This window comes from Hylaeus volcanicus, chromosome 5, assembly GCF_026283585.1.
Source record: "Hylaeus volcanicus isolate JK05 chromosome 5, UHH_iyHylVolc1.0_haploid, whole genome shotgun sequence".
Classification (NCBI taxonomy): Eukaryota; Metazoa; Arthropoda; class Insecta; order Hymenoptera; family Colletidae; genus Hylaeus; species Hylaeus volcanicus.
This window is the reverse complement of record NC_071980.1, coordinates 14,259,926-14,272,582: the sequence shown is the minus strand read 5'-3', so window position 1 is coordinate 14,272,582 and position 12,657 is coordinate 14,259,926. Positions and strand designations below refer to the sequence as shown.

The window sequence follows — 12,657 nt, the reverse complement described above, 5'->3', positions numbered from 1 at the left end:
CCATGCGACCTGAATGAAAAATAACCAAAAATCGGTCAGGCACATGAATAGTATAAATATTGGGCATTGTAAAATCCAATACAAATTCACATATATAATATATATAAAAGAAATCTAAATGAACAGATGATCTAAATTGCACATTTCTATATATAACAATTCATATATGTATATGTATATGGATATATATATGTAAAGGAAATCTAAATTAATTTAAAGAAAAACTGTTATATATAGAAATGTGCAATGTAGATCATATGTTTAACAGTTTTTCTTTAAATTAATTCTAAGTCCAAAGTCTGGAGTCCAATAAACGTCAAACGTCGATGACAAATCGTCAAACAATATCCGTACTATCGGCCACGTCCGGCGATTTGCTCGTGATTAAGGACGGGACGATTGACCTTGTCGAATCGCGTATCGTCGGAAGGAGACTTTGACGATGACTGGCCGGTCAGTTCGTTTGAAAAGTTTCTTTTCTTGAAATACATTTTGATCACTAGACATTTCATATTAGTAGACTGCGGATCTTTATGCAAAATAAAATCTTCGGGAACGTGTTTACAAAGATTGAACCTAAATAGAAATTTATTTTATTCTGCAAATATTATAACGTGAGCTTTACTTTCAATCTTTTTTATAATCTTGCATGTTGCTTGCATTTTGTAGTTTCTTGCACATTCAAATTTCCTATAAATGCATAAAGATCCGCAGTCTAGTCGTGACTCTCCACATCATCACTATATCGAATAAGGATACATAGCGTCCTATCCTAATTAAAAACGGACGGGAAGAGACAAAGCTTAAAAAAAATGCTGGCTCTTTGAAACAAAAAAGAAGGACGTTTGGTAATTCTAGAAGAGGTGGAAGGAAGCCCATATTTTTCCGCAGCGCGTGAGCGTACTTTTGCAAAAACAACGTAATTCGTCTTTCCATTTCCAGCGGGTAAATCGTATTCGCGGAGGGGGATGGGTGCGATCCCGTAAGGAAAAACGAGGAGAAAGGGCAAAGTGGGGCGAACAAAACCGTTAAGCTAACGAACGTGTCGAGGACAAAGCCGAGATAAAGCCGGGAGGTACAACGGTGCGCTCTTTTCGTGCCAGCTGCATGCAGGCACATGCGAGCGCGGAATGCATTACGTATATCATTCCGCGGCCGCGTGCACGCCGATTGAATTGAAGTTACGACGGCAGGCGGCGTTCCACCGCTGGCGATAAAACGATTCACGGCTGCGCCACGTGTGTGCATTGAAAGGCAAGAGAGCAAAAGAGATGTCGGCCTGTCTCTGCCCGATAGGAAGTAGGTGACGGGCTAGATAACGTACGTGTTACGTCACGCTGGGACGATGTTTCGCGGGGGGCCGGCAAAAGTGGATATTGAAACCGACGATTCGCACAGGGAACCGGCCAGGCGTGGGCGTGTTCAACTCTTTAATTGTTGCTGCAATCAACGGGCAAATGGCGAGAGTAACCATGACTCTTTTAATCGCTCTAGTCGTAACAACAAAGAATAAGAAGAAATTCTAATAACTGGAATATGAACACGTCACATAAAACTAACTCATAACTAGACTGCGGATCTTTATGTATTTATAGGAAATTTAAATGTGCAAGAAACTACAAAATACAAACAATATGCAAGAATATAAAAAAGATCGAAAGTAAAGTTCATGTTATAATATTTACAGAATAAAATAAATTCCTATTTAGATTCAATTTTCGTAGGCACGTTCGCGAAGATTTTATTTTGCATAAGGATCCGCAGTCTACTCATAGCCATCTAATGACTAAAGAAGAATCTTTATACAGTACAAACTGTAATCAAGAAGTCAGAGTAGAACATATGCTAGAAGAATGTCTAATGTATAATATTATACGAGAAATACGAAACCAACCAACCACCCTGAAGACCAGCTTAAATGACAAGAAGTGTATATTAAAAATTATATCTTACTTAAGGACAAAAATATCCAGTGAAATACAAACAAGTATAAAGAAGATACTACAACTCAAGATACTACTTCTCAAATATATGTTTAATGCTAAATATCTAATGTATAATATTATACGAGAAATACGAAACTAACCAACCACCCTGAAGACCAGCTTAAATGACAAGAAATGCATATTAAAAATGATATCTTACTTAAGAAGGACAAAAATATCCAGAAAAATATAAACAAGAATAAAGAAGATACTACTTCTCAAATATACGTTTAATGGTAAATATTATAGTATTTATAATTATTGTTTGATGTAAGAATTACTTAGTCTAACTATAAGTCATTCCGTGTTTATTTTAATTATATTATGAGTGGTCGTTAATGGCTTACAAGCTGATGCGATATTAAATAAACAGAGAACATCCTTAATAGGTATATGAACTTTTATGTTACAGTGAAGGTTTGCTTTATTCATGGGCTACGTATACTCGACACGAGTGAGTTACGTTTTGCGCCTTTTATTGGCTGGTAAATTTTGCACGAAGGAGGCAATAATATCCAGTGCATTGATAAATTGGTGGTCCCCTTTTACAGATGAAAATTGTCCGTCTAATGAGCAAACGCTTACTCCATGCAGAGATAAAAATGATAAAATGATCTTGATTAAAGATCCTTCTGTCTTTGTGGAATCTGAGATAGCGAAATTATCGGATGAATCTATCTCCGTAGAGTCACTGGTCGAGGTTATGTCCGAGATTACTTCTCAAGAAAAATATCTTGATGAAGTAACGAGACAATTGTTGGGTGAAGACCCAGACAGTGACATGCAAAATCAGGTTGATCTTCATCCCGATTTGGTAGTTAGATGGACAAAGTGGATCAAAGGAGGGTTATCAAAAGAGACGAAAACAGCGGTGTTAAAGAAATACTCGAGAAAAGGCAATATTTCTTTGGAAGCTCCGATTCTCAATAGTGAGATTGCAGCTATCCTAAATGAAACAGGCATTAAACGAGATAATTTGTTTATACAAGAACAAAATTTGGCTGGCTCAGGGCTTTCAGCGTTGGGTCAGGCCCTTACGATGATCCTGCAAGACGATGCAAAACCAGTGGACCGATTGAAATTAGTAGAATTGATGGCAGATACAGCGAAGTTTCTTACTCAGCTGCATTACCAAATTTCTTCGGCTAGGAAGGCGTACATCGCATCTACCCTGTCCAAGCAAGTCAAAGACCTGCTACAGAAGGCATCACCAGATGATTTCCTTTATGGAGATAAGGTTGGAGAGGTTATCAAGACCGCAAAAGCGACTGAAAAACTAGGAAAAGAAATCATTACTCAGAGATCAGCTGGTTCATCATCTGCAGTGAGAAGAATGCCTTATAAGTCCAGTGTTCGTTCGTTAAACTGGAAAACTCCTGCTCCGAGAGGGAGAACGTCGTATCAGAGATACAGGGCAGCACAAGCGGGCCCCAAGTTCTCGGAGAATCGAGTCAGTCCAAAACAAGTGACTCAACCAAAAAATCAACCGAAACAACAAGAATAGTTTTAGAGGTAAAACCGGCGGGACGTTTAAGGCATTTCTATGAAACCTGGTTATCAATAACTACAGACAAGTCGGTATTAGAGTATGTCAAAGGTTATAAAATTTCTTTTTAAAAACCGATATATCAAAAAAGTATTTTTTAAAGTAAGAATTTATCACAAGAGGAGCGTAATAATTTAAAGATAGAAATTATAAAATTAAAATTGTGTGGAGCTGTTCGCCAGTGTGATTCGGTCTAAAATCAATTCTTCTCACCTTATTTTTTAATTTTAAAACCGAATGGGTCAAAACGATTCATTTTAAACTTAAAAAACCTAAATAAATTCATAAACACGTGTCACTTTAAATTAGAGGATTTACGCACCGCGATAAAATTAATCTCACAAGATTGTTTTATGTGCTCTATGGATCTTAAGGATGCTTATTTTCTAGTTAATGTTAGTAAAGAAAGTAGACAATTCTTACGATTCCTTTTTGAAGGTAAAGTTTATGAATTTACATGCCTCACGTTTGGATTGTCTACAAGCCCGTTCGTTTTTACTAAGTTAATGAGACCGGTAATGAAATATTTGCGAAAACAGTGTTTTTTATCTACTGTTTATTTAGACGATATTCTTTGCATAGCTTCAACCTATGAAGACTGTCTATATAATGTCCAAAGGACAAAAGAATTGTTAGTGTCTTTAGGATTTATAGTTAATGAGGAAAAAAGCATGAGTAAACTGTTAGTTTTTCTTCAGTAAAAAAAAGGTTTATTGATATACACACGATAGGAATAATCGCGCACATGCCGTACATGAGAATACGCGGGAAGCAACGCTCTGTGAGCCTCGCTCGCTAAAAACGCAAGACGATCGGTTGAACAAAACAAGGTCCACGAATTTCAGAGAATAGCGCGTAATTCGAACATTCTAACACTCCCCCTAATTTGTGGGCCGGTTTAGAACAATTTTAATTCGCAAGGAACATGTTTTACAACTAAACTCTAAACTCTTAATTATATAGTTTCAACATTTCAACGCATTTTACATGTTTCAGTCTTGGCAGTGATTTTGTCAGTATATCAGCTGCCATATCACACGTAGGTTTATATTCTACTTTAATATGCCCTTTTTCCTGGGCCTCTCTAGAAAAATGAAATCGTATATCGATATGTTTGCTTCTAGCATGATATATATTATTTGTACATAGCGACATTGCGCTTTGATTATCACAAAATACTTGTGTCTCTTTGGATATAAATTTGGACTGTTTCATGTGTCTCAACAATTCTCGTAAATATACGATTTCTTTCGTTACTTCCGAGAGAGCTATGTATTCCGATTCCATGGTGGAAAGCGCGACACATTTTTGCTTTTTTGTTGCCCAACTTATCGGTGCTCCACCCAAAAATGTTACAAATCCTGAACTGGAATGTCTATCCTCAAGATCTCCACCCCAATCGGAATCTACATATGCTTGTAATAACTTATTTGTCTTTTCATACTTAATACTATAATCGAGTGTCCCTCGTAAATATCTTAACACATGTTTTGCCATTTTCCAGTGCATAATTCTTGGATTTTCGCAAAAACGACATAGAAAATTTGTCGCAAACATTATATCTGGCCTGGTTGTATTCGCTAAATACAATAAACTACCAACTAATTGCCGATATGGTTTTTCTTTCATTTCGTTAATTTCCGAATCTGTTGCCATTTTCAAATCTTTTGTCTGTTGATTTACATTAGCTTCTAGGGGTGTATTCGCGGTTTTACAATTTTTCATATTAAATCGCTCAAGTAAGTCTTCTATGTACAAACTTTGATTTAACTTTATCTTTCCTTTTTCACCTTGTCTGTCAACCCGAATACCCAAAATATTTGATACTGGCCCTAAATCATTCATAGTAAATTGTTTCTTTAGTAATTCCTTTACAATTTTTAATCTTTTAAAATTGGCAGAGGCTATTAGTAAGTCATCTACGTAAATTATTATTATAACATCACTTCTATTTGAGTTATCTACATATACGCACGGATTTATTTCAGACTTAACAAAGTTAATACTTATTATATATTCATTTAATTTATTATACCATTCGCGACCCGCCTGTTTTAATCTGTATAATGATTTCTGTAACTTACATACTTTATCTTCTCGTCCTTTTCTTTCAAATAATGTTGGCTGTTCCATGTATATCTCATCGGACAAATCAGCCTATGTGTACGCGGAAACTATATCCATATGGTGAACGAACATTTCATTTTCGGCACTTATAGCTAACAACGCTCTTAACATCTCAAACCTTGCTACAGGCGCAAATGTCTCGTCATAATGCTGCCCTGGTAATTGTTGGTCTCCGCGTGCAACTAGCCTGGCTTTAAATTTTTCAATATTTCCATCCTGATTTCGCTTTATCCTGTAAACCCACTTATTCTTTGTGACCTTTTTATTCAATGGTCTACTTACCAAACTCCACGTATTGTTGCCCTTTAGCGTATTGAACTCAGACCTCATAGCTTCCAGTCACAACGATTTTTCTGACGATTGCATTGCCTCCTCAACCGTTTTCGGTACTTTACATTCCTGACATTTTGCGACATTAGCGGTATGATATAATTTACGCGGTCTACCACGCCGTCCAGTTCTTTCCAAATTTGGTCGTCCGCGACCTCGTTTTTGTGGAGTAGATTCCAACATTTCGTGAACTTCCTGTTCTTCTCCGGCTGTTTCTTCTTCTTCTTCCTGTGAATCTTCCTCAGATTCATCTTAATAATCGTCTTCGTTCGTTGTTTCGTGCAGCTCTTCTTCCCTTTCCTGACCCTCATGCATGGGCTCTTTCGAATTCTTGATTATATCATAGGTTAAACATTCCATTTCAGATTCTGGTTGCTTCTCCTTTTCGAAATTCGCTGATTCTGGAATGTCTTCTAGGAAACGTACATCTCTTCGTTTTACTATTTGGTATGTTCCCTTCTTCCACAGTCTATAAGCTTTCGCTTCCTGAGAGTATCCTACTAAGATATATTCTTCGCCTCTTGCTGCGAACTTGTTTCCTCTGAAATTTTTATTTAGTGCGATAGTTCGCCTTCCAAATGTTCTAAAATGTCCAACGTACGGTTTTCTTTTTGCCCATACTTCAAAAGGAGTGACATCGTTTAACGCCTTGGTTGGATATCTATTCCTAATATATGCGGCTGCGCACACCGGTTCAACCCACAACTCGTAAGGTAAATTAGATTGTAACAACATGCAACGTGCCATTTCTACTAGCGTCTGATTTGCGCGCTAGGCCACGCCGTTTTGTTGCGGTGTGTATTCAACACTCAACTCTCTTTGAATTCCTTCTTGTTTTAAAAACTCACTAAAATCGCGAGATAAGTATTCTCTGGCATTGTCACTTCGAATCTTCTTTATTTGACAACCTGTTTGTTTTTCAACATGAGCTTTATACTCTTTAAATGCCTCAAAGATGTCAGACTTTTTCTTCAAGATTGCTACCTCAATGTATCTACTTTTGTCATCAATGAAAGTTGCAAAGTATTTCGCTCCCCCTAGCGAACAGGTTTTAAATGGTCCATAAATATCAGAATGTATTAAACCTAATACATCGTTTTCTCTCCTTCTTGATTGCTTGAAAGGTTGCTGATGTATTTTTGCCTTCATGCACACTTCACATACTGGATTTTCACTTTTGAACCCATCTCTCAATCCATCTACGATCTCTTTCCTTTTGAGTTTTCTTACATCCTCAAAATTCAAATGGCCCATTCTTTGATGCCATTTCATTAGGCTTTTATTGCACTGTTGAGAAATCATAGCCGATTGCACTTGATGTTCTTTAATCACATACAAGCCATCTTCCGTCGTCGCTTTCATAACTACTGATTCATCTTTGCGTCTTACGACTGCATGATTTTTATAAAATGCCACAGAATATCCATTTCCTGTAATACTAGACACAGATAATAAATTACTCTTAAATTCTGGGACATACATTGCTTGCTGCAATTTAATACTTTTATTTTTTTTGGGAGTTTTTATATTTATATTTATTTCTCCCTGGCCCTGCGAATTAATTTTATCTTCTGCCGCTGTATAAATTCTTGTTTTCTCATTATTGTCCAAATTATTGAATTTCTTCTCATCGTAGCACATATGTGTGCTCGCTCCACTATCCAAGCACCAAACACCTGCTCGTCGAGTGGTTGTGCTTAATGCAGTGGCAGTAAATGCATCTTGTGTCGTTCTCTTATTTCCTACTTTTGGTTTTGATTTGCAATTTTTAGCAATATGTCCTACTTTACCACATGTAAAACACTAGAAATCAAACCTCTTTCCTTATTCATTTTGTGTAGTGTTTCTCTGCATCCCTTTCTTATATGATTTGCTTCTACTTGACAGCAATGCTTTTTCTGCGCCTTCTTCGTGTTCCTTTGCATTTTCAGCACGTCTTGACTCCTCTTCGAGTATTTTATTTTTCAGTTCTTCCAAAGATGGCATTTGCTCTCTGGATTCAATTGCTATACACAAAGTTTCATATTCATGAGGTAATGAGTTCAATAACCATATAGTCAATAAATTTTCTGGCAATTTTAGCTCACATTCCTCGAGCTGCTCCGCGATGTTCATAAATTCATTTATGAACTCTGTCATACTTTGATTTGACGCTTTCTTTAAACGATATAACTGCTTGAATAAAACGCATTGCCTCATTGGACTTTTGGATTCATATTTTTCTTTTAATACTTGCCATGCATCTGCAGAAGTTTCCGCCCTTTTTACGTAGTTGTATTGGTCGGGTTGTACGCTGAGAATAATTGAATCCAAAGCTTTTTCATCGTTTATAGTCCAAGCCTGATTGTCTTCTTGGGGTCGTAAGATGCTTCCGTCTACGTATCCCCATAACCCGTTGTATCGAAGTAATTCTTTTCATCTGGATTTTCCATGTATCGTAATTCGTGGAATTTAGTTTCTGCATCTGATCTACTTTTCCTATATTTATTTTTGATTCCCTTTATAGAACACGTGGATAACCTCACTTTTCCCACCGGTCACTTCGCACGTTTTATTTTCACGCTTTACCTAGCTTTTTCACTTCTCTGGGTCTTCTGGGCCCATAACCTGTTAGTTTTTCTTTAGTAAAAAAAAAGGTTTATTGATATACACACGATGGGAATAATCGCACACATGCCGTACATGAGAATACGCGGGAAGCAACGCTCTGTGAGCCTCGCTCGCTAAAAATGCAAGACGATCGGTTGAACAAAACAAGGTCCACGAATTTCAGAGAATAGCGCGTAATTCGAACATTCTAACATAAACCAAGGAAGCTATGTAAATTTTTAGGCATGCTAATTAATTCTGAAAAAATGTGTATTAAGTTACCACAAGAAAAGAAAGCACATATAATACAAAAAATTGATTTATGCTTAGCTAATGAATCTTGGAATATTAGAGAAGTGGCAAGTTTAATAGGGTTATTAATAGCAGCGTGTCCGGCAGTTCCGTATGGTATCTTGTATACAAAAATTCTTGAAAGAGAAAAATTTTTGACTTTACTTATTAATGACCAAGATTTTGAACAATATATGAGTCTATCAAACAGCGCACGTGCAGATTTGTTATGGTGGAAAAATACAATTCCTTCGGCCTTTTTAAAAATTAGACAAATGAAATATGAAAAAGAAATTTTTTCGGGTGCATCCCTCACAGATTGGGGCGCGAGCTGTGAAGAAAATCACGCGAATGGATTTTGGACTGAACCACAACGAAAGTTACACATAAATCACCTAGAGTTGATAGCAGCGTTTTATGCTCTTCGTTCTTTTGCCTCAAGCTGCTCTCATTGTGAAACTTTGATTAGAGTCGATAACATGACAGCTTTAGCGTACATTCGCCGTTTGGGCGGTATTTAGTACCCGGAATTAAATCGGTTAGCCAGGAATATCTGGCAGTGGTGTGAAATAAGAAACATTTGGTTGGATGCGGAGTATATAGCGTCAAAAGTGAATATAGAGGCAGACAGAGAATCACGGAAAACGAATATTGATATGGAATGGGAACTTGCGGATTTTGTTTTTAACGATATCGTGAATCGTTGGAGGTTACCGGAAGTGGATTTATTCGCCTCAAGTATTAATGCTAAAGTGGGAAAATTCTGTTCTTGGAGACGAGATCCAGAAGCCTGGATCGTAGATGCATTCACTGTTAATTGGGAGAAGCTGCAGTTTTATGCGTTTCCACCTTTTTCTGTGATTCTCAAAACTTTAAGGAAAATAAAAGATGAGAAAGCATGTGGGATTGTGGATGGCCACATTGGCTATCACAACCTTGCTTTCCAATGTTCATAGAGATGCTTGATGACGACCCACTAGTTTTTCCCCCGTCTCCGCCCTTGTTATTGTCTCCCTGCAGGTCTGTGAGACATCCATTAGCACACCAACTTTCCCTGGTTGCCGGGAGATTATGTGACCCGTGTGAAGCTGGCCCCACCTATAGGAAAAACTCAAAATTTTCTTTTTCTATACGTTTGCTCATCGTTTGCTCACGTTTGCTTAAGTGAAATTTTCGTTTGCCCCTCTTTAGTTAAAAAGATACAGGCGATTCAAATTAGGTGGGGCCAGCATCACACTTCGCAAAATTTTGAATCGCCTGTATATTTTGAACTAATGAGGGGCAAACAAAAATTCCAATTGATCATTCCTGAGCAAACGATGAGCAAGCGTATGCAAAAAGAATATTTTAAGTTTCTCAAAAAGGTGGAGCTAGTGTGAAGCTGGCCCTACCTAATTTGAATCGCTTATATCTTTTGAACTAAAGAGGGTCAAACGAAAAGTTCACTTGAGCAAACGATGAGCAAACGTATGGAAAAAGAAAATTTTGAGTTTTTCATATAGGTGGGGGCAGCTTCACATTGGTGATTATGTGGCTAGCATATAAGAAGAAAAATTTACCAGATGATACAGTTAATATTATCATCTCTTCACTAGCTGAGTCAACGATACGTCAGTACAATTCGGGGCTAAAGAACTGGTGGGATTACTGTCAAACATCAAAGTTAGACCCGTTTGACTCCAATACAGAGGCTGTATTACAGTTTTTTACGGATCGTTTTAACACGGGTGCCTCGTATGGAACGCTAAATAGTGAAAGAGCTGCGATCTCACTTATTACTAAAGAAGATTTAACTAACGATCCGGTGATTGGTCGGTTTTTCAAAGGTGTATTCAAATTGAGACCAACGAAGCCTAAATATAACACGATTTGGGACGTCGAAGTAGCTTTAAAGTGGGCAGAATTACTAGATCCACTTGAGACCCTAGATTTGAAACAATTAACACACAAATTAGTCTTGTTATTGGCATTAGCAACAGCTCACAGAGTTCAAACGCCAGCGCTAATTAAACTAGATATAATTGAAGTATTACAAACGGGAATTCGAATAAATGTGACAGATCTTATTAAAACCTCTAGGGGCATCTCAACCGAATTTCTTTCTACCATTTTTTGAAAACAGACCAAAGGTCTGTGTTGCGAGATGTTTAACATATTATTTAGAGATAACCAAAAAGTTAAGACAAAATGAGAAGGCTTTATTTTTAACAATTAAGAAACCTCACCATCATGCGACGTCTCAAACAATAAGCAGATGGGTGAAGGATTGTCTCAGACAAGCAGGTATTGCTACACAATACACAGCTCATAGTACTAGACATGCGTCCACGTCGACAGCTAAATTAAAAGGAATAGATGTAGGTCTTATTCACAAAACTGCAAGCTGGTCTCAGCAATCGAAGGTTTTTGCAAAATTTTATCAAAGACCAGTGGATTCGGACACTGGAAATTTTGTTTCTTTAGTTTTAGGAGATAAGTAAATTGTTCAAGAAATGTTTATTTTGTTAAAAGAAAAGAGTTTAAATACAACAAAAGGTTCAAAAATATCTATCTCTAAACTTGTACCAGTAAATATCAGGATTGTAATCCCGAGAACGAGACTGACATATAATTACAATCGAACTTCACTTACAGGTAAGTTCGTTTGACTTGTAACCGACTTCGAAAAGGAGGAGGTTACTCTATTCGACATGTATTTTTTTTTTTTTAAGGTATGTTCACCGATTACGCCGAGATGGCTTGACCAATCGGAATGGAACCTGTTGCATCTTGTAGAACATGTTCCCCCGGTGATTCTGCTGTCAAGACTTTTTGCGAATTGGCATTTTTTACCCATTTTTTTACCCAAAAACCGTGATTTTTAGGTATGCTTGACGATTACGTCGAGATGGCTTGATGAATCGGAGTGAAACCTCTTCCATCATGTCGAATATTTCTTCCAGTTGGTCGCGTAAAAGAAACATTTTGTCTTGCTTCTTACTCCGAGACGGATGGACCAATCAGATTGAAATTTCTTGCATCTGAAAGAGCATTTGCCATTTGGTCCCATAACAAAACATTTGTCATTATTTTGTTTTTTACCACTTTATATCACTTTTTATCACAAAAAGCATACTAATTCACGTATGTTTCACTTGAAATCGATGACATCCTTTACATTTTGCTGCCGTACAGGTTTTCGCGATGATCACATTTGCAAAAATTTGTTAATTTTTCATCTTGTTTATAACTATTGTTATTGTAAAATTCATATTTTTTTTTTCTTGGTTCATTAATTAATTCCGATTCCGATCCCGATTAATTCCATATTTGGATAACCTTCCAGCATTCTTGATAATCTCATTTGCAAGTATACAGGGTGTCCCAAAAATGTTGGATGTCCTTGAATGGGGTGTTTCGGGGGGTGATTTGAAACAATTTTTTCATAGCGAAAATGTTGTTCGAGGCTTCGTTAAAGAGATATTGAGAGAAACCCCCGACCAATCAGAGCGCGAGTTTCTGTTTCTGGAATATCCCTTTAACGAAGCCTCGAACACCATTTTCGCTAAGGAAAAATTGTTTCAAACCACCACCCCATCCGCCCCGGAACCACCTCTTTCAAGGACTTCCAACGTTTTTGGATCATCCTATATATTGCTCATAACTATGTTATTGCATGAAACCTATTGGTTATAGATTGCCAGTAAAAAGAGCGAAATAAAAGAATTTCTTGGAAAAAAATTTAAATTTAAATACAACATATTAGAGAGAGAGAGAGAGAGAGAGAGAGAGAGAGAGAGAGAGAGAGAG

The 12,657-nt window shown here is 37.1% G+C and overlaps 1 protein-coding gene across 1 annotated transcript; it reads right to left on the bottom strand.

Moving 5' to 3' along the window:
- Positions 1–5,688: 5,688 nt before the first annotated feature.
- LOC128877325 (uncharacterized) lies at positions 5,689–6,239 on the bottom strand. Its single transcript, XM_054124529.1, has 2 exons — positions 6,054–6,239; positions 5,689–5,961 (listed from the first exon to the last, which is right to left on the bottom strand). The coding sequence occupies exons 1-2, from the start codon at positions 6,237–6,239 to the stop codon at positions 5,689–5,691; spliced, it is 459 nt and encodes a 152-aa protein (XP_053980504.1).
- Between the last annotated feature and the right edge of the window lie 6,418 nt (positions 6,240–12,657).